Source organism: Gigantopelta aegis, chromosome 8 (assembly GCF_016097555.1).
Source record: "Gigantopelta aegis isolate Gae_Host chromosome 8, Gae_host_genome, whole genome shotgun sequence".
NCBI lineage: Eukaryota > Metazoa > Mollusca > Gastropoda > Neomphalida > Peltospiridae > Gigantopelta > Gigantopelta aegis.
In genome coordinates this window covers 77,970,934-77,994,502 of record NC_054706.1, presented here as the reverse complement: position 1 = coordinate 77,994,502, position 23,569 = coordinate 77,970,934, and the positions used below count along the sequence as shown (strand labels likewise).

At 36.0% G+C, this 23,569-nt stretch overlaps 2 protein-coding genes across 4 annotated transcripts in view; one reads left to right on the top strand and one right to left on the bottom strand.

Moving 5' to 3' along the window:
• LOC121378275 (rap1 GTPase-GDP dissociation stimulator 1-like) overlaps positions 1 to 22,028 on the bottom strand; it is a 115,819-nt gene extending 93,791 nt beyond the window's left edge. For all 3 annotated transcript variants that reach the window (XR_005958697.1, XR_005958698.1, XM_041506360.1), the window contains exons 1-2: positions 21,883 to 22,028; positions 378 to 476 (exon numbers count right to left, since the gene is read on the bottom strand). Coding sequence is in view for 1 of the 3 variants with exons in the window: in XM_041506360.1 (XP_041362294.1) it covers positions 378 to 476; positions 21,883 to 21,886 (103 nt within the window). In the remaining 2 variants the exon portion in view is untranslated. The remainder of the gene's footprint in view (positions 1 to 377; positions 477 to 21,882) is intronic.
• Positions 22,029 to 22,512: 484 nt separating this feature from the next.
• Positions 22,513 to 23,569, top strand: part of LOC121379849 — a 206,620-nt gene continuing 205,563 nt past the window's right edge. Inside the window, exon 1 of the mRNA XM_041508501.1 lies at positions 22,513 to 22,625. Within this exon, the coding sequence (XP_041364435.1) occupies positions 22,530 to 22,625 (96 nt within the window). The 5' untranslated portion in view covers positions 22,513 to 22,529. The remainder of the gene's footprint in view (positions 22,626 to 23,569) is intronic.

Below are 23,569 nucleotides of genomic sequence, written 5' to 3'. Positions count from 1 at the left end.
GTATTCATGACAAGACTGATGACCTACCATTTTGTGACAGACCAATAAGTCTATGCAAGTATTCATGACAAGACTGATGACCTACCATTTTGTGACAGGAGACCAATAAGTCTATGCAAGTATTCATGACAAGACTGATGACCTACCATTTTGTGACAGGAGACCAATAAGTCTATGCAAGTATTCATGACAAGACTGATGACCTACCATTTTGTGACAGGAGACCAATAAGTCTATCCAAGTTTTCAGTTTTCTGAGTAATGACATAAGGACTACAAGATAGATAACCTACCATTTTGTGACAGGAGACCAATAAGTTTATTCGAGTTTTCAGTCTTCGGAGTAAAGATATAAGGATTACAAGACAGATAACTTACCATTTTGTGACAGGAGACCAATAAGTTTATCCAAGTGTTCAGTCTTGTCAGTCTCATCTTCAGCTATTTTTAGCTTCTCCACCAAAGGTGCAAGATCATCTGCAATAAAAAAGCTAATTTGTCAAAACAAACATTTTCCTCTCACTGCTCAGCGGAACTCTGAATGAATAAAACAGAAACATATTTCAACTTAAACCACCAAGGATATTCCTCACTGCTAGCTCTGGCACTCACCAATTGCAAATTTCAAAAACAACTGGTGAATTGTATTTTAATTTGGGAAAATAATTGATATTTTGTCCAAAAAAAACCCCTGGATTTTGGCAGTTTTTGAAGTTTGCTGGATAATTTGGTGAAAGTTTCTGCTGACTCAGAACAAGCCCTGTTCTTGTATGTAGCCAAAGACGAAATCTGTTGTTGTCATTGATTAGCAGCAAATGGTGTTTCATATTTCAAAGACAGGATGGTACATACCACAGCCTTTAATATGCATGTATTAGTCACAGTTTGCTTTGAAAACAAATAGATGTATTTATGATAATAATTTTTTTTTAATTTAAATTTAAACAAGGAAATACATGAAGAAATGAACATTTCTTCTGCAAATATTATTACAAATTCAACCATGTTACTACCATTAGTAAATCATTTAAAACAAATCAATAAACAATTAAAAGATGCCAATAAAAAACACAAGTACTTAGTGAATTATTTATTGAATTTTAATTGCAGCCACCGAGTGTTAGAAGCATGAAATGAATTTGCCTGTTAAGTGAGATTTTCATCAGACATTACAGGATCAACAAATGGATTTGTTCAACAATCTCACAAAGCTTAATACTCATCTGTCAAATGATGTGTAGGCTAAATTCGAGCCTGCCCATGCGAGGACATGAACTCACAACTGTGGGAAGATTAGCCGGCAAGTGCTCTTGTAAAGCAATTTAAATGAGAAATTCAATTAGAGTGATCCCTAACAACGTAAGTCATCACAGCCATAGAGTTGTTAATTAATCATTTTAATAACGCCTCAGTGTGTGTGTTCGAGAATCAATATAGAGAGCTGTCTTTATTCACTGTCATAGGAAGGAACTGTTTTATTTAACGACGCACTCAACACATTTTATTTACAGTTATATGGCGTCAGACATATGGTTAAAGACCACACAGATACTGAGAGAGGAAACCCACTGTCGCCACTTCATGGGCTACTCTTTTCCATTAGCAGCAAGGGATCTTTTATGTGCACCATCCCACAGACAGGATAACACATACGATGGCCTTTGATACAACAGTTGTGGTGCACTGACTGGAACAAGAAATAGCCCAATGGGTCCACTGATAGGGATCGATCCACTGTGACAGGATACAAGCATTCAAGCACAAACACTTTTTTATAAAGAGTTTACTAGCAATCCAGAACAAAGTTAAACTTAAAGTTTGTTTCATTTAATGACACCACTAGAGCTCATAGATTTAGCAATCATTGGCTGATGGATGTCAAACATTTGGATTTTTTTTTACTTGTATTCTTAGAAGAAACCCACTACATTTTTCCACAAGTAACAAGGAGGATCTTTTATATGCCTTTGATATATCAGTAGTAGTGCACTGGCTGAAAGGAGAAATAGCCCAATGGGTCCACCATCGGTGATTGATCCCAGATGGACGGCACATGAGGCGAGCGATTGACCACTGGGCTATGTCCCGCACCCCGTAATCCAGAAGAAGACAGTTAATGTTGAACAGGAAGACATATTTGTTCAACAACTCTGAGACACATTGAGCAGCAGTGAAGTACATTTTAACAGAACCTGTTGGCCTGCATTTCCATGGTGCTCACACCAGCTGAATGATGTTTTCTAAAGACAAGAGCTTATCTGATTTTAATTAAGTGCTAAGTGCTGATCAGTGGTAAGCCTGGAGGTAAATAACTGTCCATACTTGAATACATTGGTCAGTAGCAGAGTTAATGTCATGCTGATGCCCAACACAATGAATACAAATATAGTTTGTCTATGTTTGTCTGACAGCATGGTCAAAATGAGCACCGCTTCTACTACAGCCTCCTGCCAAAACATCCATGGTCATCATGGTCTTGGGTCAAAGTTCATTTTATTTTTATTTCTTGGTTTAGTACTTTTTATTGGCAGCTTTGCTTCAGCAATCCAGTTTTCTCAATTTGTTTGTCTCCAATACCAGAAGCAAAACCTGAGAAATTGATGCTATAACAAGTCATCAGCAGATGATCTCTCTTGACCAGTCCTTTGAAAGGTTAACAACAAAAACACTCTACAAGTCACTGGTACATATGAAAGTATTCAACTACAATGTATGTGTACGTACTTCCACAAATGGCTATACAGTGCTAGCTCTAGCATTCAACCAATTCACCAATTGCAAATTTTAAAAACAATTCGTAAAGTTTATTTTAATTTGGCAAAATAATTTAATGTAATATTTTATATTTTTGTTACAAAATAACAGAGATTTTGCAATTTCTGAAGTTTAATAGACAATTTTGAGAAATTGTCTGCCCACCCAGAGCTAAACCTGTCAATGGTTGTGAAATGTAGAGAGAGAGCTTTAATATAGGCATCACCTGTTGGTCAATCCCCAATGTTAATACAAATGTTAAAATATATTGTTTAAAAATAAAGAAAAAACACAGATAGTTCAAAAGTCATGCTGACAATTATGATAATAAACCACCTCCCATGAAAGGTTAAAGTAATTCCAGTTTCTTATCAGTCAACACTGGGTAATTACAACAGGACTAACTTCTGGGTATAGCTGTTTGAAATTAGCTGTTAAAACTGTGAGCTGCATGAGTCATATAAAAATGTGCATGTATGGACAGTAGGAGATCAGTAACCAGATGTCCATGAACCAATTGGGTGTTTAAAAAACCAAACAAGTGCATCATGGTGTAATAGGTCTCTGTGAGACATCTTATACATCATATATGTTACACATGTATACTCAAGACAGTAATGATGTCCCTTTATTTACAGTGCATAAATTTGAAAACTAGACATGATTTCAGAAATGTACGTACCGGTATATTGACGGAAAAAAACTAAGGGATCATGTAGATAGTAACAGCAAAGAAAGAAGAAAATGTTTTACTTAACGACGCACTCAACACATTGTATTGACAGTTATATGGCATCAGACATATGGTTAAGGACCACACAGATATTGAGAGAGGAAACCTGCTGTCGCCATTTCATGGGCTACTCTTTTCGTTTAGCAGCAAGGGATCTTTAATATGCACCATCCCACAGACAGGGTAGTACATACCACAGCCTTTGTTGCAACAGCTGTGGAGCACTGACTGGAATGAGAAATAGCCCAAATTAATTACTCTTATCATTACCATATGATTTTCTTAACCTGAACCATAAACCCATTTTCTTTCTGGGGAAATTTCTGTCAGAAACACTGAGTTTACATGACTTGTATTAAGAAACCACCTATCTAACAGGCCATTTTACAATTCTTAAAATCATCTAATATTGTATAATCGTGCTGGGGTGTTGTTAAAACATCTAATCTATTCTATTCTATTCTATTCTAATATTGTGTAATCATGCTGGGGTGCTGTTAAACATCTAATCTATTCTATTCTATTCTAATATTGTGTAATCATGCTGGGGTGCTGTTAAACATCTAATCTATTCTATTCTATTCTAATATTGTGTAATTATGCTGGGGTGCTGTTAAACATCTATTCTATTCTATTCTATTCTAATATTGTGTAATCATGCTGGGGTGCTGTTAAACATCTAATCTATTCTATTATATTCTAATATTGTGTAATCATGCTGGGGTGCTGTTAAACATCTATTCTATTCTATTCTATTCTAATACTGTTTTAACTAATCTGCACAAAGCAGACATCTGTCTTCAAAGGAAAGTTTCCTATTCTCACAAATATGGTACAAATTCATCTGTATTAAGCAGCTAACTCTTTTTAAAGGACATCTTTTAATACTATTTAAGGTGGTTACATTTGACAGTATCAACAAGTAGGCCTACAGGTATATATTGTATGAGCTTTATAAGCACACGATTGTAATCAGCTTACACCAACACCAACAAGCCCCGGGCAGTGCACTGGCCGTTAACTACCTGAAGATAATCCACTTGGATCTGTCCACAGGTCTCCCTAGATGTCCACACACGGTTTGAGCATGATGCTCCTGGGCATAAACTTTAACATTTCTGTTCAACATGACAATTATGAAGGAAGGAAATGGTTTATTTAACGACACACTCAACACATTTTATTTACAGTTATATGGCGTCGAACGTATGGTTAAGGACCACAAAGATATTCAAAGAGAAAAACCGCTGTTGCCACTTCATAAGCTAATCTTTTCGATTAGCAGCAAGGGATCTTTTATATGCACTATCCCACAAACAGGATAGCACATACCACAATCTTTGATATACCAGTTGTGGTGCACTGGCTGGAGCGAGAAATAGCCCAATGGGCCCACCGACGGGGATCGATCCCAGACCGACCACACATCAGGCGAGCACTTTACCACTGGGCTACATCCCGCCCCAACAAATTATGATAATTTATTACAGGCAAACTAGAGTACAGGAAGGATTTTTGGGGGTCAACTCATCCACCCCCACCCCCCAACCACCAGCAAATGTGCATCTTTTTTTATTATATTTTCAGGGGGATCGTGATATGACCCCTCTGTAAACTTTCCACAGTCCAGCCGTCTCTCCTTTTAAATATTCCTGCACATATACCTGTATTATATTGTACACACATTCGACTCAGATTCATATATCCTGTCCATGATGCACATCAGTTGCCTTTGCTGTCCATCTAAACGCTCCATGCATACTTGCCTGTAATAATGTAATCAACTAAATGTTTTTTAAATTTCACACACAATTTTTTTTTTTTATTTTTATTTTCCTTCTGACGTCAAATACATAGAATTATTGTATGTACATACCATTGTAAAAACAATAACGTTCATTGCTGGGAAGGACTATATAGGGTAGAATTAATTGATTAGTGTTGGAGAGAAAACCTGCCACCAACACATAAGAAATCTTGCAACTGCCCATGGCAACTGTCAGTGCTGTGAAGATTGCCGGAGAGTTTTTAGGTATCAGTAGCACTTTCTTACCCATGGACTATAAATAAAAAAATAAAAATGCATGGTATGTTTTTTGTCGTGGTCATTTTGCAAGAGTTGCATAAACTGCTCTTACCAGTCAACATAAGAGAATCCAACAGTAGAGCACCAGTAGGAATGATGGACTCACATCTCCCTTCTGAGTCCCGGGGTGCACTCATTTTGTCTTCATACTAGCACGATCAAGACCAAGATCTTCTACTACTAACTTCTGAAGGTGCTAGAAAGATGAACTCTTCAGTAATGGATCTCTCGGGAGTGGCTGTCCTCCTACAGATGAGGCACTGGATAGAGATTCATAAAATCAACCACTATTTTGCCAGATGCCTATGCAACTCTGCAATGCGCAGAGATACGGCCTTGATCATGTGCTACAGTTCTGTTATTCAGATTCTGTGTGTTCTGCCGAGTCACACAAGCACAATCAAACTTGTTGTTTTTCTAAACACACCACACAATTTCAGTCACTTAAATTGGATCCCATTAACATTGCACATAACAAAACTACTACATGGGTGGTATACCCACTCATTGAGAAGCCATTTGTTGGCCTTGTTGGGTGCTAATTAATAGGATTAGGAGCGTGCCACTCGAAGCCATTAGCTCTGAGAGAGATGAAAAGACGAAACACACTTCCTTGTCACTTGGTCATTTGGCTGTTACAAGATAATCGCTGTAATCTCCACATGGAAATAGAGTTAACTGACCGTCACGTTGCCTCCTGCACTTTGATCAGCCACCATGTTGCCGACAATCAGTGGACACGTACCACCGGTGAAAACAAGTTATTGTTAGAAGCAGCCATCTTACAGGGTTTTGTATCACACTGTGACATCTGAAGGACAGGACTGCCCAATCTTACAGGGTTGTGTATCACGCTGTGACATCTGAAGGACAGGACTGCCCAATCTTACAGGGTTGTGTATCACGCTGTGACATCTGAAGGACAGGACTGCCCAATCTTACAGGGTTGTGTATCATGCCTTTTCTTTTTCAAGAACACAGTGAACCATACTTTAACTCCATATTTCTCGATACTGTTAATAACAGCATAGCACAATAAAATATGAAGGACCTTCATTTGACATTTTAAGGATTCCACTGCAGAATAAAATGAAATGACTTTGCTATATTTCAAGAACATCACCATCCAATGTGTGTGAGAAATTCACATTTTAATAACACCACATCTCAATAAAAAATAAAAGCTCTTTATTTAGTGCTTTAAAAAAAGTATAACCCAATGAAATATATTAAGAATTCTGAATTGATATTTCAAGGAAATTGGAAAGCAGAAAAACCCATGTGGAAGATACATTTAATATAAATAGAAACAAAATTAATTCATAGAAATAAAATGAATACTTTGGAGTGTGTATGCGGTAAATAAATACAGGCTTATCAGTTAAAGCCAATACATGCATGCACTGAATAAAGAAAAAGCTGTTGGCAATGAAATTATAGAAACAATCGCGGACAGTTGTTTTTTTGTTAGTTTTTTTGACACCACTAGAGCACATCAATGTATTAATCATTGGCTATTGGATGTCAAACATATGGTCATTTTGACACAGTCATAGAAAGGAAACCCAATATATATTTCCATTAGTAGCAAGGGATCTTTTATATGCACCATCCCACAGACAGGATAGCACATACCACGGCCTGTGATATGCCAGTTGTGGTGCACTGAATGGAATGAGAAATAGCCCAAATGCGCCCACTGATGGGGATCAATCCCAAACCAACTGCGCATCAAGTGGGTGCTTTACCACTGGGCTACGTCCCACCTGTCACAAACTGTCTACATGTTTGATGATATATCTTTTATTCACCTGTCTTTATATATACCAACGTGTGACACCCAATAGCTCATACCAACGTGTGACACCCAATAGCTCATGTAGTTTTGTGCTGGGGTGTCGTTAAACATTAATGCATTCATTCACTATTCAGCTGTCTACATGTTTGATGATATATTTTTTATTCACCTGTCTTTATATATACCAACGTGTGACACCCAATAGCTCATGTAGTTTTATTCTGATGTATTTTTATGCTGGGGTGTCATTAAACATTAATGCATTCATTCACTATTCAGCTGTCTATAGGTTTGAAACATAAGTTAAACAAAACATTAAGGCAATTCCTTCCAATATAACCAACAACATCTGATGTTGCTCACTGGTTACCTGATCAAACTAATTATCAATTAACTTTTGCAAAATCAAAAGTTTTAATGATGTTTACAAACAGTACTACAAATTATATTCCTGGCAAAAGATAATGAATAAATGGACTGACAGACTGCTGAAATAGTGGGGAAGAGATCAGAATAGCACAGACTGAGAAAACTAACAAATGAGAAGACTACAGGTTCGGGGTACGTGTGTGTGTGTGTGTGTGTGTGTGTGTGTGTGTGTGTGTGTGTGTGTGTGTGTGTGTGTGTGTGTGTGTGTGTGTGTGTGTGTGTGTGTGTGTGTGTGTGTGTGTGTGTGTGTGTGTGTGTGTGTCTGTGTGTGTGTATGTGTGTGTGTATGTGTGTGTGTCTCTGTGTGTGTGTGTGTGTGTGTGTGTGTGTGTGTGCGTGTGCGTGTGCGTGTGTGGTGTCAGGAAGATCTACTAGGGAGTAGAGAGATATGGAAGAAGATTGTTTTTGTTTTGTTTAATGACACCACTAGAGCAGATTGATTAGTAATCATCGGCTAGTGAATGTCAACCACTTTGAGAATTTTTGACATATAGTCTTTGAGAGGAAACCCGCTACATTTTTCCATTAGTAGCAAGGGTTCTTTTATAAGCACCATTCCACGGAGAGGATAGCACACTGGTATACCATGGCCTTTTATAAGCACCATTCCACGGAGAGGATAGCACACTGGTATACCACGGCCTTTTATAAGCACCATTCCACGGAGAGGATAGCACACTGGTATACCACGGCCTGTAATATACACCATTCCACGGAGAGGATAGCATACTGGTATACCACGGCCTGTAATATACACCATTCCACGGAGAGGATAGCATACAGGTATACCACAGCCTTTAATATACACCATTCCACGGAGAGGATAGCATACTGGTATACCACGGCCTTTTATAAGCACCATTCCACGGAGAGGATAGCATACTGGTATACCACGGCCTTTTATAAGCACCATTCCATGGAGAGGATAGCATACTGGTATACCACGGCCTTTTATAAGCACCATTCCACGGAGAGGATAGCATACTGGTATACCACGGCCTTTAATAAGCACCATTCCACGGAGAGGATAGCATACTGGTATACCACGGCCTTTAATAAGCACCATTCCACGGAGAGGATAGCATACTGGTATACCACGGCCTTTAATAAGCACCATTCCACGGAGAGGATAGCATACTGGTATACCACGGCCTTTAATAAGCACCATTCCACGGAGAGGATAGCATACTGGTATACCACGGCCTTTTATAAGCACCATTCCACGGAGAGGATAGCATACTGGTATACCACGGCCTTTTATAAGCACCATTCCATGGAGAGGATAGCATACTGGTATACCACGGCCTTTTATAAGCACCATTCGATGGAGAGGATAGCATACTGGTATACCACGGCCTTTTATAAGCACCATTCCACGGAGAGGATAGCATACTGGTATACCATGGCCTTTAATATACCAGTCGTGGTGTACTAGCTGGAACAAGAAATAACCCAATGGGCCCACTGATGGGTAGGGAGGTATGGGGAGAAGACTATATTAGGGGTGAAGAAATGTGGACTGAAAAAAACTATGGGTGGAGTAGAAAGGTATGGGAGAGAAGACTACTGAGGGTGAAGAAGTGTGGTGTGAAAATACTACAGGGAAGTGGGAGGGAAGAGAGGTATGGGGGGAGTACGGTTTAGTTATGTGATTATACACCTGGCTGCAATAACTAACAACCTCTTCCCAGCATGTATCTGCAAGTAGTATGACATTTAGTCAGTAACTGCGTTCTGACACACTCGGAAATGCCCCATCAGGCAGGCAGTCTTGATATTTGTGTGGAACATCTGAGGTAGAGGTGATAACTCCATCATGTAACAATCACACCGACACCAAATATGTCCATGTCCATTATACCAGGCTGAAGGGAAATCTACAGTGTTCATACCTTATTTATAACACTTGTACAGGAAAATAATATATTAAAAATGATTACATTCACATCCAATATACCACGGTGAAGGGAAATCTACAGTGTTCATACCTTATTTATAACACTTGTACAGGAAAATAATATATTAAAAATGATTACATTCACATCCAATATACCACGGTGAACCGAAATCTACAGTGTTCATACCTTATTTATAACACTTGTACAGGAAAATAATATATTAAAAATGATTACATTCACATCCAATATACCACGGTGAAGGGAAATCTACAGTGTTCATACCTTATTTATAACACTTGTACAGGAAAATAATATATTAAAAATGATTACATTCACATCCAATATACCACAGTGAAGGGAAATCTACAGTGTTCATACCTTATTTATAACACTTGTACAGGAAAATAATATATTAAAAATGATTACATTCACATCCAATATACCACGGTGAAGGGAAATCTACAGTGTTCATACCTTATTTATAACACTTGTACAGGAAAATAATATATTAAAAATGATTACATTCACATCCAATATACCACGGTGAAGGGAAATCTACAGTGCCAGTATTGTATTTATAACACTTGTACAGGAAAATAATATATTAAAAATGATTACATTCACATCCAATATACCACGGTGAAGGGAAATCTACAGTGTTCATACCTTATTTATAACACTTGTACAGGAAAATAATATATTAAAAATGATTACATTCACATCCAATATACCACGGTGAAGGGAAATCTACAGTGTTCATACCTTATTTATAACACTTGTACAGGAAAATAATATATTAAAAATGATTACATTCACATCCAATATACCACGGTGAAGGGAAATCTACAGTGCCAGTATTGTATTTATAACACTTGTACAGGAAAATAATATATTAAAAATGATTACATTCACATCCAATATACCACGGTGAAGGGAAATCTACAGTGTTCATACCTTATTTATAACACTTGTACAGGAAAATAATATATTAAAAATGATTACATTCACATCCAATATACCACGGTGAAGGGAAATCTACAGTGTTCATACCTTATTTATAACACTTGTACAGGAAAATAATATATTAAAAATGATTACATTCACATCCAATATACCACGGTGAAGGGAAATCTACAGTGCCAGTATTGTATTTATAACACTTGTACAGGAAAATAATATATTAAAAATGATTACATTTATGCATAAAGTAAACAAAACTTGAGAATTTAATTTTGTGTATGACATTAAGTACTTTAGTATTTCATACTCTGTACTGAATACTAACTATACAATGTAGGTGTGATACCATAACACTAATATGGTAATGCTAACACACACTCACGCATACAGACACACACACAGAGACACATGCATACACACACACACACACGCATACACACATTACAGTATTTGTTTAAGATATTATTTTGCAACATAAACAAAAATATATTATTAAAATGGTTTAGAGCTGGTATATATTTAAACAAGAGGTAAGTAAAGTCATGGATACACAAGTCATTAAATATCATCATTTATAATCCACATGGTTTAACATAACCGAGTCAATAAAAACCGTATGCAGCATGCGTGTAATAACATGTAATCACATGACCAGCCAATGATGTAATTTTGGGAAGCGACATCATAACATGGCATGGCTTCTCCAGTGTTAGATGGCGCCGCTTACCGAAATGTCAGAAATGACACCATTTCCTCATTTCCTTCTAGTTACATTTGAAATGTTTTTACATTATTCATTAGACAAAGAAAAAAGATGGACAATAAAGAAATTACACTTGCGTGTGTGAGTCGTACTGATTTGACGAAACTTGTGCCAGGATCCACGTATACAAGAATCCTGAAACGTATTTTGTAAAATCAGTAAGATTCACAAGCTAGTATAATAATCGCTATGTATTTACTGCAATTAAATGAAACAAATGTGATTATGTATCAAATTCATTTGTTTAATTAAATAAAACAAATCATTCTATACTACAGTGAAACCTTTCAAAACTGGACCCTCTGTAAACCAGCATCTCCTCAAAACCAGACATTTGTCATGGTCCCTTTTTAAATATATGGACAGAAGTTCAAATGAACCTCTCTTTGTACTTTCTACTTGGTTCCAAGGGTGTCCGGTTTAGAGGAGTTCCACTGTATGTCCAGATTAATAATAAAATATTTAATCACTGAATTGCTTCTGTCTGGTTACCATAGTAACAGATATTAAAAAGACACACTGTGAAATCTGACCCTGCCTCCCTGACTTACTAAAAGAACTGGTTATAAAACATGAGCTTATAGATTGGAACTGGTTTGTTAAATAAGGTTTAACTTGTGCTCATTTACAATAGCTACGAGAGAATGTTGCTTATAGATTGGAACTGGTTTGTTAAATAAGGTTTAACTTGTGCTCATTTACAATAGCTACGAGAGAATGTTGCTTATAGATTGGAACTGGTTTGTTAAATAAGGTTTAACTTGTGCTCATTTACAATAGCTACGAGAGAATGTTGCTTATAGATTGGAACTGGTTTGTTAAATAAGGTTTAACTTGTGCTCATTTACAATAGCTACGAGAGAATGTTGCTTATAGATTGGAACTGGTTTGTTAAATAAGGTTTAACTTGTGCTCATTTACAATAGCTACGAGAGAATGTTGCTTATAGATTGGAACTGGTTTGTTAAATAAGGTTTAACTTGTGCTCATTTACAATAGCTACGAGAGAATGTTGCTTATAGATTGGAACTGGTTTGTTAAATAAGGTTTAACTTGTGCTCATTTACAATAGCTACGAGAGAATGTTGCTTATAGATTGGAACTGGTTTGTTAAATAAGGTTTAACTTGTGCTCATTTACAATAGCTACGAGAGAATGTTGCTTATAGATTGGAACTGGTTTGTTAAATAAGGTTTAACTTGTGCTCATTTACATTAGCTACGAGAGAATGTTGCTTATAGATTGGAACTGGTTTGTTAAATAAGGTTTAACTTGTGCTCATTTACAATAGCTACGAGAGAATGTTGCTTATAGATTGGAACTGGTTTGTTAAATAAGGTTTAACTTGTGCTCATTTACAATAGCTACGAGAGAATGTTGCTTATAGATTGGAACTGGTTTGTTAAATAAGGTTTAACTTGTGCTCATTTACAATAGCTACGAGAGAATGTTGCTTATAGATTGGAACTGGTTTGTTAAATAAGGTTTAACTTGTGCTCATTTACAATAGCTACGAGAGAATGTTGCTTATAGATTGGAACTGGTTTGTTAAATAAGGTTTAACTTGTGCTCATTTACAATAGCTACGAGAGAATGTTGCTTATAGATTGGAACTGGTTTGTTAAATAAGGTTTAACTTGTGCTCATTTACAATAGCTACGAGAGAATGTTGCTTATAGATTGGAACTGGTTTGTTAAATAAGGTTTAACTTATGCTCATTTACAATAGCTACGAGAGAATGTTGCTTAATCAAATCCACAGCCTCACATGCAGTCATGTATATTGTAAAATGGCGGCAAGGTACATGTATATTAATACAATTACACATAATGGTCACAAACTGTACACATGCAGAATCCCAAGACTAATTAAAAGTTTGTTTTGTTTAACAACACCACTAGAGCGTACTAATTTATTAATCATTGGATATTGGATGTCAAACATTTGATAATTCTGAAAGTCTTAGAGATGAAACCAGGATCTTTTATACCGGTATGCACTATCCCACAGAAAAGATAGCATATACCAGGGAGCACTGGCTGCAACAAGAAATAGCCCAATGGGCCCACCAAGGAGAATCAATCCCAGACTGATCGTAATCAAGTGAGCACTTTACAACTGGGCTACATCCTGCCCCGTAGGTGGGAAAGTGAATATGAAAACAAAATACTACTAATCAATAAAAGTAGCGACTGTTAATGGCGGATACAGGTTTTTTCTCCTGAACTGATCAGTTAACATCTGTTCTAGTCAATAAGATTATTACATGTCGTTTAGAGTTATAATGCATATGTCATGTCTAATTTTCAAAACTGTAAACTGTATATAATATTATGTGCATTGTATATGCATACAATACATGTACATGTGTAGTAGTTTTGTATACTGTACTTTATATAGCCTATATCTGACTTGTGTTTCTGGGATCAGCCCAAGTGTGACTGCTCCTAAGCATAGCACTAAATTCAATAAGGGGGATGTACACTAAACCACACCTCTCCTTTAACACCGATTATTCTGTCAAGTATGATTTTCCATTCCCTGGGATTTTTTTCTGGGGTTTTCAAAAAGAAAAGTCTGTAATATGTATTGTACATGTGTATTACTTACATATATTGTTCTTGTGGTCAATTATAATTGAAAATGGATCAGGTTGGCTCCACCGATGTGATGACTGATTCTAAAAATCCATACTCAGTGGTGTTTGAAAATGTTAACTATAATTGTTCCTCCAGTTTAGATGACGGAATTGATATAGATATGTTGGGGTTGATGTTTGTTTCCATGTGTACATGAAGGAAACAGATATTAGTTATTAATGGTAAAATGAGTCATATGTAGGGTCTAGAAACAGGTGAACACTACAGTAGATGCATGGTACTTACAATTAAAATCCTTATTTCCATATAAACCTAACCAATTGTATAATTGAAAGTCGATCAGTTGGTGCCAACTGATTATAACCAATGATGAAATTATAACTGATTCCCAACACTATACTGTACATGTGTATGGAAGCAGGTCAACTCGCCCCAAAACCAACTCGCCCTAGCGGTTGGTCAACTCGACCCATACTGCTTAGTCAGTGATTAGTCAGCTTGCCTCAATGCAGGGTTGAAAATTAGCAGTCGCCCGTGGCGACCTTTATTGGTTAAAGGCGACTAAGAATTTTACAAAGGTAGTCTGTTGGGCGACCATCAATTTTAGTGTTTGGCGAGTATGGTACTAATCAAAAACGAAACACACTGATACTGAATTGAATGTGACAAAACACATGTTGTTTATGTTGGCACGAACTACAGATCTGGCAACAGAAGACATAGAACATGTTTTATATTTTGACAGCACCAACATAATGAATAAATATAAAATTCATATAAAAACATATTAATTTATTAAGTTTTAAACCCATACCGTCTCAAATAACATTATATTGGGGGTAAAAGTGCAGTGTAAATTAAAACAAAAATTATTTACAAATTACCATAAAACTGCATAGGTTAACTTTTTTTGTGATACAAATTTTAAGGCAACTGATGGAACATCCAAGGTAATCTGAATGACACAACCGTAATACATGATCAGGGCTGTATCTCTGCACAAAGCAGAGTCGAATGGGCATCTGACAAAACTGTGGATGATTCCATGGATCTCTATCTTAGAGAACAACCACTCCCGAGAAAATCATTTGCTGGGAACTTCACCCATCTTGTATCACCACAAAGAGGACTGCCACTTCCAGACTAGTTTACTAAAGCATGCACAGTTCTAAATTTAGTCTATTTCTACTTTAATGGTACTTTGTAAAGAAACATGTTTATTTATACTTGATTTCTTTTTCAATTTTTTATATCAATTTTTACTTTATTCATTATGAAGTTATATGTCAATTCATCAGTTTTCTTCAATGCAAATGGTTATTATTCATCAAAAAACACTATACTTTTATTTTACCTGTACAGTCAAATTCCAAAGTGATAACTGGAGGGCTAGTTGAATTTGAGAAGGGCCAGTAAGATTTTTTTTCAACTGGCCCTGCTGGTGACCTTGGTTTTCATGTTAATTTTCAACCCTGCCAGTGGATGGTCAACTTTCCCCATCAAACTGTATATAGTCATTATTAATAATATATTATTATTTATCCCATATTAGGACCTCCTAATATAAGACCAATTTTAATAAGACATAAAAAAAGGGTTTGTAATAGCATAGTTTCACTGTAATATTAATAAATAAAATGATACACCAAAGTTGTCGACCTCCATTTTTAATGATAACAAAATTATTTACAGACAGTAAAGTTAAAATTGGGGGCGAGTTGACCAAACACTGGGGCGAGTTGACAAAACAGTAGAGCGAGTCAGTAACTTTTTAGGGGCAAGTTGACTAAACCATTTGGGTACAGCTGACCTAACATAGGGGCAAGTTGGTAGGGGGTGAGCTGGTTTTGGGGTAAGTTGACCAGCATTCTGTGTATTACCCACAATTATGCATTGTACATGTGTATTATTCAAATATATTATACATATGTGTTATTTACATGTATTGTACATGATCATTATTCGCATGTATTGTATATATGTACTATTCACATGTAATGAATATGTGTACTATTCACATGTATTGAATATGTGTACTATTCATATGTATTGTTCGTGTGTACTGTATATATAACAAGAAGCTATGCCAACATATTTGGCTGCCACCTCTGTATATGACAAAGCGAGTACACACTGAGGAAAGTAAAAATGATTAATGTGTTGTTGTTGTTGGTAATTCCTCACCTCACCTCGTCACACCAACCCTTAACAACACACCAGTAACAGATGACTTGCAGTACATCTCGACTGATGCAAGTTCACACACACAAAACAATAAAAGCAGTAATTAGAAACACACACCAAGTCCAAACTGTTCAGGGTTTTAGTATCTATTTTACTAGACACGGAGTATTCAGATATTCACTAGCATTTCACAAGTTATTTCACAAATAAGAAAAAAAAAGGAGAAAAATATTCTGTTTAATTTAGAAGTAATAAATTGCTAACTTTACATTTTAGTTACAGACAGTTTCCTAATAAAAAGTTTGTCTTCAAAGCTAAACCGGAAATGACCAATTCTATATGATGTTATGCTGGATCTGCCAGTCAGTGCTGTGGGCATCATATCATATTTGGAAGATAAAACACTCATGATGCATCAGCTTATTATTCAGTACAGCAAATGTATATAAAGTGGTGAAATCATAATTGAACAAAACATTAATCACCAATTATTTACAATCAATATCTGGTTGTTTGGTTCTTCATAAGCCACAGTACCATGGAGTATAATTGTAGTACGGTGGTTTTTGGCATCATTTATTAATGAGTCACATTGTGTCTGTCAAAAAGGATATGAAATGAAAATAAGAAAAAAGAGACAATATTGCAACATCTTAGGTAACCGGAATTTGGTGTGTAATTTTAACATAGATAACCAATTGTTTTGTTATCTACATTATATCTGTATGACCTATGAGTAATTGAAACTGAGGTACTACTGTACTAAACTCTTATTACAAATGTATTTTAAACAAACTGATATTGCAAATGATATAATATTTTTCAATATCAATCTAGAAAATATTTATAATAGTTGGTAACTGTTAACTTTAAGACATGTTTCACTATATAACCAATTGGTGCTTCGTGTAAATTTAAAATTGCTACCCACCATGCTAACAGAACAATGGTTCATGTGAAATATTGTGCTCTACTGTAGCTTCACCATTCATCTCATTAGCATATCCATGTGTTGATAATGTCCTCAAACCCCCCTCCAAAAAAAAGAGAAGAAAACCCCACAAAACCCCCAACCCCAAACAAAAACCCAACCTTTTACTTTATTTCAAGTTTTTGATGAGCAAAAATAAAACGTTTGTCAAAAAATGCTGTTCGTTCTCGAGGATGATAATGAAATATTGATGAAACACTTTTTAGATTTAGACAAACACTTGTGTTACTTGTATTAAAAGTGTTGTTTTGAAAAGGTCACGGTAAGCAAAATTAGCTAATCAAAAGCCATTATACAGTAAAAAACACCACTGACAATGGAGTTAGTGCTAACTAGTGATTTCAGTTTACAAAGTACAGTACCATTATACAGTGGAAAACAGCACTGACAATGGAGTTAGTGCTAACTAGTGATTTCAGTTTCCAAAGTACAGTGTTAAGTACAGTGTTAAGTACTTGATGCCATCGACAAATAAGTAGATTTGGAAATGTGCCCTCTCAAGCCAGCCGCTGATCAATAACATTTTAACCCTGAGTGTGCAACCAACACAGGCTTTATTTGCTTGCCAGCCACTTGGTGGTGAAACACACATTCTGCTGGCAATCAACAACAAGATGTACAACTAATTAACGTATTGATAAATGCTGACAGGAACACAGCAGTAGGCTGTGATGGGTAAACCTTGCCACATTTGGTACAAATAAACACCTCTGCACATCTGGAATGGGTAAACCTCTGATATAACTTAGAATCCATGGCCAGGACAAACATGCCCTAACCATAACCTGTGCCCATCCTTAAAATGAGACACAATAGTTTTTAAACATTATGGCATAGTTTTCACTATGTTGTTAAAAGCCCATTTGACTCTACGTTGTGCAGAGACACAGCCCTGATCACGTATTACACTTTTGACTCTACGTTGTGCAGAGACACAGCCCTGATCACGTATTACACTTTTGTCTCTACGTTGTGCAGAGACACAGCCCTGATCACGTATTACACTTTTGTCTCTACGTTGTGCAGAGACACAGCCCTGATCACGTATTACACTTTTGTCTCTACGTTGTGCAGAGACACAGCCCTGATCACGTATTACACTTTTGTCTCTACGTTGTGCAGACACACAGCCCTGATCACGTATTACACTTTTGTCTCTACGTTGTGCAGAGACACAGCCCTGATCACGTATTACACTTTTGTCTCTACGTTGTGCAGAGACACAGCCCTGATCACGTATTACACTTTTGTCTCTATGTTGTGCAGAGACACAGCCCTGATCACGTATTACACTTTTGTCTCTACGTTGTGCAGACACACAGCCCTGATCATGTATTACACTTTTGTCTCTACGTTGTGCAGAGACACAGCCCTGATCACGTATTACACTTTTGTCTCTACGTTGTGCAGAGACACAGCCCTGATCACATATTACACTTTTGTCTTTCAGATTCAGATTTTATTGTTTAGATTATTAATTATCTGTACATCCGAAGTCTTTTTGGTCATCTTGGTGTAAAATGCTTTTTTTTGTATTTTTAAAAATGTACCTATATGTATCTCTAAGCAACAACTCTATGTATTTTTAAAATGTACCTACATGTATCTCTAAACAACAACTCTATGTATTTTAAAATGTACCTACATGTATCTCTATGCAACAACTCTATGTATTTTAAAATGTACCTACATGTATCTCTAAACAACAACTCTATGTATTTTAAAATGTACCTACATGTATCTCTAAGCAACAACTCTATGTATTTTTAAAATGTACCTACATGTATTTCTAAGCAACAACTCTATGTATTTTAAAAATGTACCTACATGTATCTCTAAGCAACAACTCTATGTATTTTAAAATGTACCTACATGTATCTCTATGCAACAACTCTATGTATTTTTAAAAACGTACCTACATGTATCTCTAAGCAACAACTATATGTATTTTTAAAATGTACCTACATGTATCTCTATGCAACAACTCTATGTATTTTAAAAAATGTACCTACATGTATCTCTAAGCAACAACTCTATGTATTTTTAAAATGTACCTACATGTATCTCTATGCAACAACTCTATGTATTTTTAAAAATGTACCTACATGTATCTCTAAGCAACAACTCTATGTATTTTTAAAATGTACCTACATGTATCTCTAAGCAACAACTCTATGTATTTTTAAAATGTACCTACACATATCTCTAAGCAACAACTCTATGTGCTCTGTGAATACTATTAAAGTTGGTAAAACATCTGCCTGCACTTCCCCTATCCACTTCCCACTCCAACAATATATACTTTGTGATCCATCCACATAGAGATATCCAAAAGTGTTTCATTCTGTCACAATTCATATTAAATTTCAACTATTTTTGTCTTATTCCTTTGACTGAGTGACAAATGAAGGATCTGGCTGAGGATCTTTATGGAGATTAACCAAAACCAAAAAATTAACATGAGAAGCACAATAAATTTAAATTTTAATTAGCCTTTATTTTGTTGGAAATTTAAATTTGGAACACATTTTTTGTCTAACTAAGTCTGTGGTGAACTAAAACAGAGTATCACCATCAAGCAACTGTAAATCTAACTTCAATCCATAAAATCTTTAAAATTACTGAAAGCTATCTCTATATCTGTACTGCCAATAGGATATATGTCACTGACTGCTTGTAATATGATCACAAATACTGTCACATTAATTATTACATGTACATGTAGAAAACAGTTAAGCAGTGCAGTAACCACTAGATATTGGCACCTTCTCATCACTAATGAACTTGTGGTAGGAAGGATTATCAAAATGTGCTGACCACCTGTGAAGTTCATCAGCTATTAAGTATTACACTGTATGTTTTACCAATTAATGATTAATTACAATGTTTAGAAAGAGCCTTAACACAGCCACCCACTGAATAAGCAGCCTCAAGGTTTGAAACATTAAATGACCATTCAGGCGAGACATGTTAGAATACTGACAACTTAGCCTTGTGATTAACCATTTAAATCATGTATGGTGATGGCACCATCTGGGACACTAGTAGTTATACTACTTTTATACATATATCAGGGTTTTTGCCACCAGAGGGTAAAATGGGTATGGTGCCATACACAATTGTTTTGGCAGATTAATTTTGTTTTAAAGTTAACCTTTTGACAAAATTAATTATTCTTATCATTACTTTATGGTTTTCTAAAGCCTAAGCCTAAACATAACCCATTTTCTTTGTGGGGGAGGTCCTCCATACCCCTGTTGACTGTGGTTGCGTTCAATTCCATAGCGCCATACCCAAAACTTTATTTCTGGTAGAAACGCTGCATATATAAATTATTAATAATTTTATATTCATAAACACCATAGACATAGCTGCAGAACTGCTCCCCCCCCCCACCAAACAACAACAAACAAAAACCCACATTTTACAAACTGAAGGAGTGAAAAGGTTATCTACTGGAATTTGAACCCAACACTTTCAGCTTTCACATTCATCATGCCAGCCACTACACCACAACTGGGTAAAGACATGTTGTGCATAGGTGCTTGTGTATTTTGATGCAATAAACCAAGTCTGTATTGAATTAATGTCTGGTCTGGATATTTTCTTTCATTTTATACTATTTACAAAATATTTTATAATTTTTATCAAATTATGACAATCAGACATACATGTATACGTGCCACATTTATCTTCAGAAGACAACATTATTAAACTATCAGAACAATTCATCTACAACTATTTCATCACCTGGCAAACCAAAGCATTTCAGGTGATTTGTAAAAGCATAATATGTTGAACATTTGATTGATTTCAAACAAAACACCTGTACATTTATAACCGCTATTCAACAGGATAAGCTGTCACCATTAGCAATCCAGTGGTCCCTGCAATGCACATGTGTGTTCTGAACAGTCAACAGAGTTTCATGACCTAGCTGAACTCACTTAGTGCATCCGATAGTGCCAAGACACTGAATGATATTAAAAGGTGCAGTTTTCTTATTTACATTTGTTTTCAGGTAGAAACAAGAAAAAACTACATATTGATTTTTTGCTCCAAATATAATCCACAGCAATAATGATTAAAAAAAAGTGCCATAGAAACATAAAAACTCTGCTGAAATCTCCACAGCATTTGCTGCAGAAAATTGCATAGGGTGACAGCTAAAGGAGGCATAATATTAACAACCAATTGGTGGAATATAAAAGGCATATACTGTATCATATAGAGTTTTCTGGAAGCCTTAAAATGGAGGGGGAGAAAGGGCATTTTGAATGAAACAGCCCTCCTTCAACTTTTCATTTTGAGAAAAACATTTATATTTTATCTCTGGTTTATTGTTTGTCCAGTATAGATTGAATAAATCTGTATGTTAATAAAATATAATATATTTTCTGCTTTTTAATGGAATATATCCAAATTATTTATAATTAAGCTACTAACTACAGTACAGGTGGCATACCAATATAATTTAAAACAAAAACATACACTGAGGGGAGAATTAGGACGATTTGCCTGGTGCTTGAACTTAGATTTCTTAAACTTAATTAGACTCAGATAAAAATCCTGAGAATGATTAATCCGAAGAATGCCTGTTAACAAGCAGCCCTGGAGTCTGGACATTTTGATGAGAAGACAAAACATCAAATGATATTTATTCTAAACAAAAAGTAATTTACTTACCCATATCTTTGTATTTAAACGAATTCAAACGTTCAAGTATTCAGTAAATTGCATTTGCTCCTCTAGAACACGTTAGGCACCGAACAATAGGAGACGGGTTCCATGATCATAATGCAGAAAATCAATTTCTTCCTATTTCCTCCTGGGCGCTGCCATGACACCGGAAGTGTAAACTACAGGGACGCCTGTTTCTATAAATCACATTAAATTAATCAGCCGAAAAACAATTTGCAAGGAAGTCATACATAAAATTGTGATTTGACAGACATAATGTATGTAATATTTTACAAGATATAACACTAAATTGGGTGTTGCTTTGTTGTTCTTGAAAAATAACGCAGTAAAGTTTATAACAAGTGAGCGTTCTGCGTTAAACAAATAATGAATTCTCCCGATACTCAGTTGGGGTTCGTATGGAGAAGTTGGCTCATCTCCTAATGAAATTTATGGAAGTTTATTACAAGACACGCTTTTCTGTGTGCTAGTTGGTTACTTTATTTCAATCGTATATAAAGCAAAAACCGAACGACATAATACAGGTTTACTATAATGCAATATTAAATTTGATAAAAACTTTTCAAAGTTTCATTTTCGAAGAAGTCCTTTATCAGTTCCTCGGAGTACTTGATGGCGGTTTCGGTCAAAACATGAGTACGTTCTCTGTGCTTTTAAAAGGTGGCCCGCCCTGGGGATTTAGGATTCAGGGCGGCAGGGAATTTGAAGAACCCCTAAAGATAGCCAAGGTAAGTTTTTGTATTACTTTGAAAATACGTGTTAATGCGTAGAAATGATGATGGAATTAGTTGTGTTACTTTTGAAGTTACTGTCCTGTGGCTTGATCTGTCAAAAGCGGGAGAGGCCCGAAATGGGTTTCCTCTTAGATTATCTATAAAGATCTGTTTAGCAATTTCGGCAAGACTTTTGACTGTTCCAGCATTTAGACTTAGTTTGGGATTTAATAGCCTGTTTTAGATTGATGTAGATGCAATTTTAACATTTTAATAATTCATAAAATTAACTGTGCCAGTTAATAATATGAATTTAAGGTGCTACCTAAAGGCAAGCTCCATAGACAGATTCTCAGTAATTATTTATTTTTTGTTGGCTTCATGTTAAGGAATTCATATTAAATTGTAACTTTGGTTCTTCCCTCTGACATATAGGTGTATTTGCCAAAATGCCCCCCCCCCCCCCCAACAAAAAGTGTGACTGTAATATGAATATTCAGAACTTGTGCCACAGAAAGCAACTTGCAGGGGCTGTGGAATTAGGATGAAGTGGGGGGTCATGCACCTCCCTCAACTTTTCCCTGTTATTGTGCTAAGAAGGCTGAAAATGTCATATTTGGATACCTGAAATGCAAAATGTTCTCGGGAAGCATGCCCCAAACATCCGTAATAGGTCTGAAGCCATTTTTGCCCTTAAATTCCCATTTCCCGGGCCATCGCACTGACAGTCCTCCCCTCCACACTTTAAAATACACTCTGCTGGCCCTGACTGGATTATATTTTACTAACCAAAACAATAATCAGAAAACATACATATTGAGGCGTCTTCAGGGGGCGAGTGATTGCGGTCTCTCGCTAAACAGCTTTTTGTGCCTAAACTGAGATGAATATGATATGATTGAATATAATGGTACTACTACCAGTAAAACATTTGCAGGTGCTTTCCTCCCCGAACACAT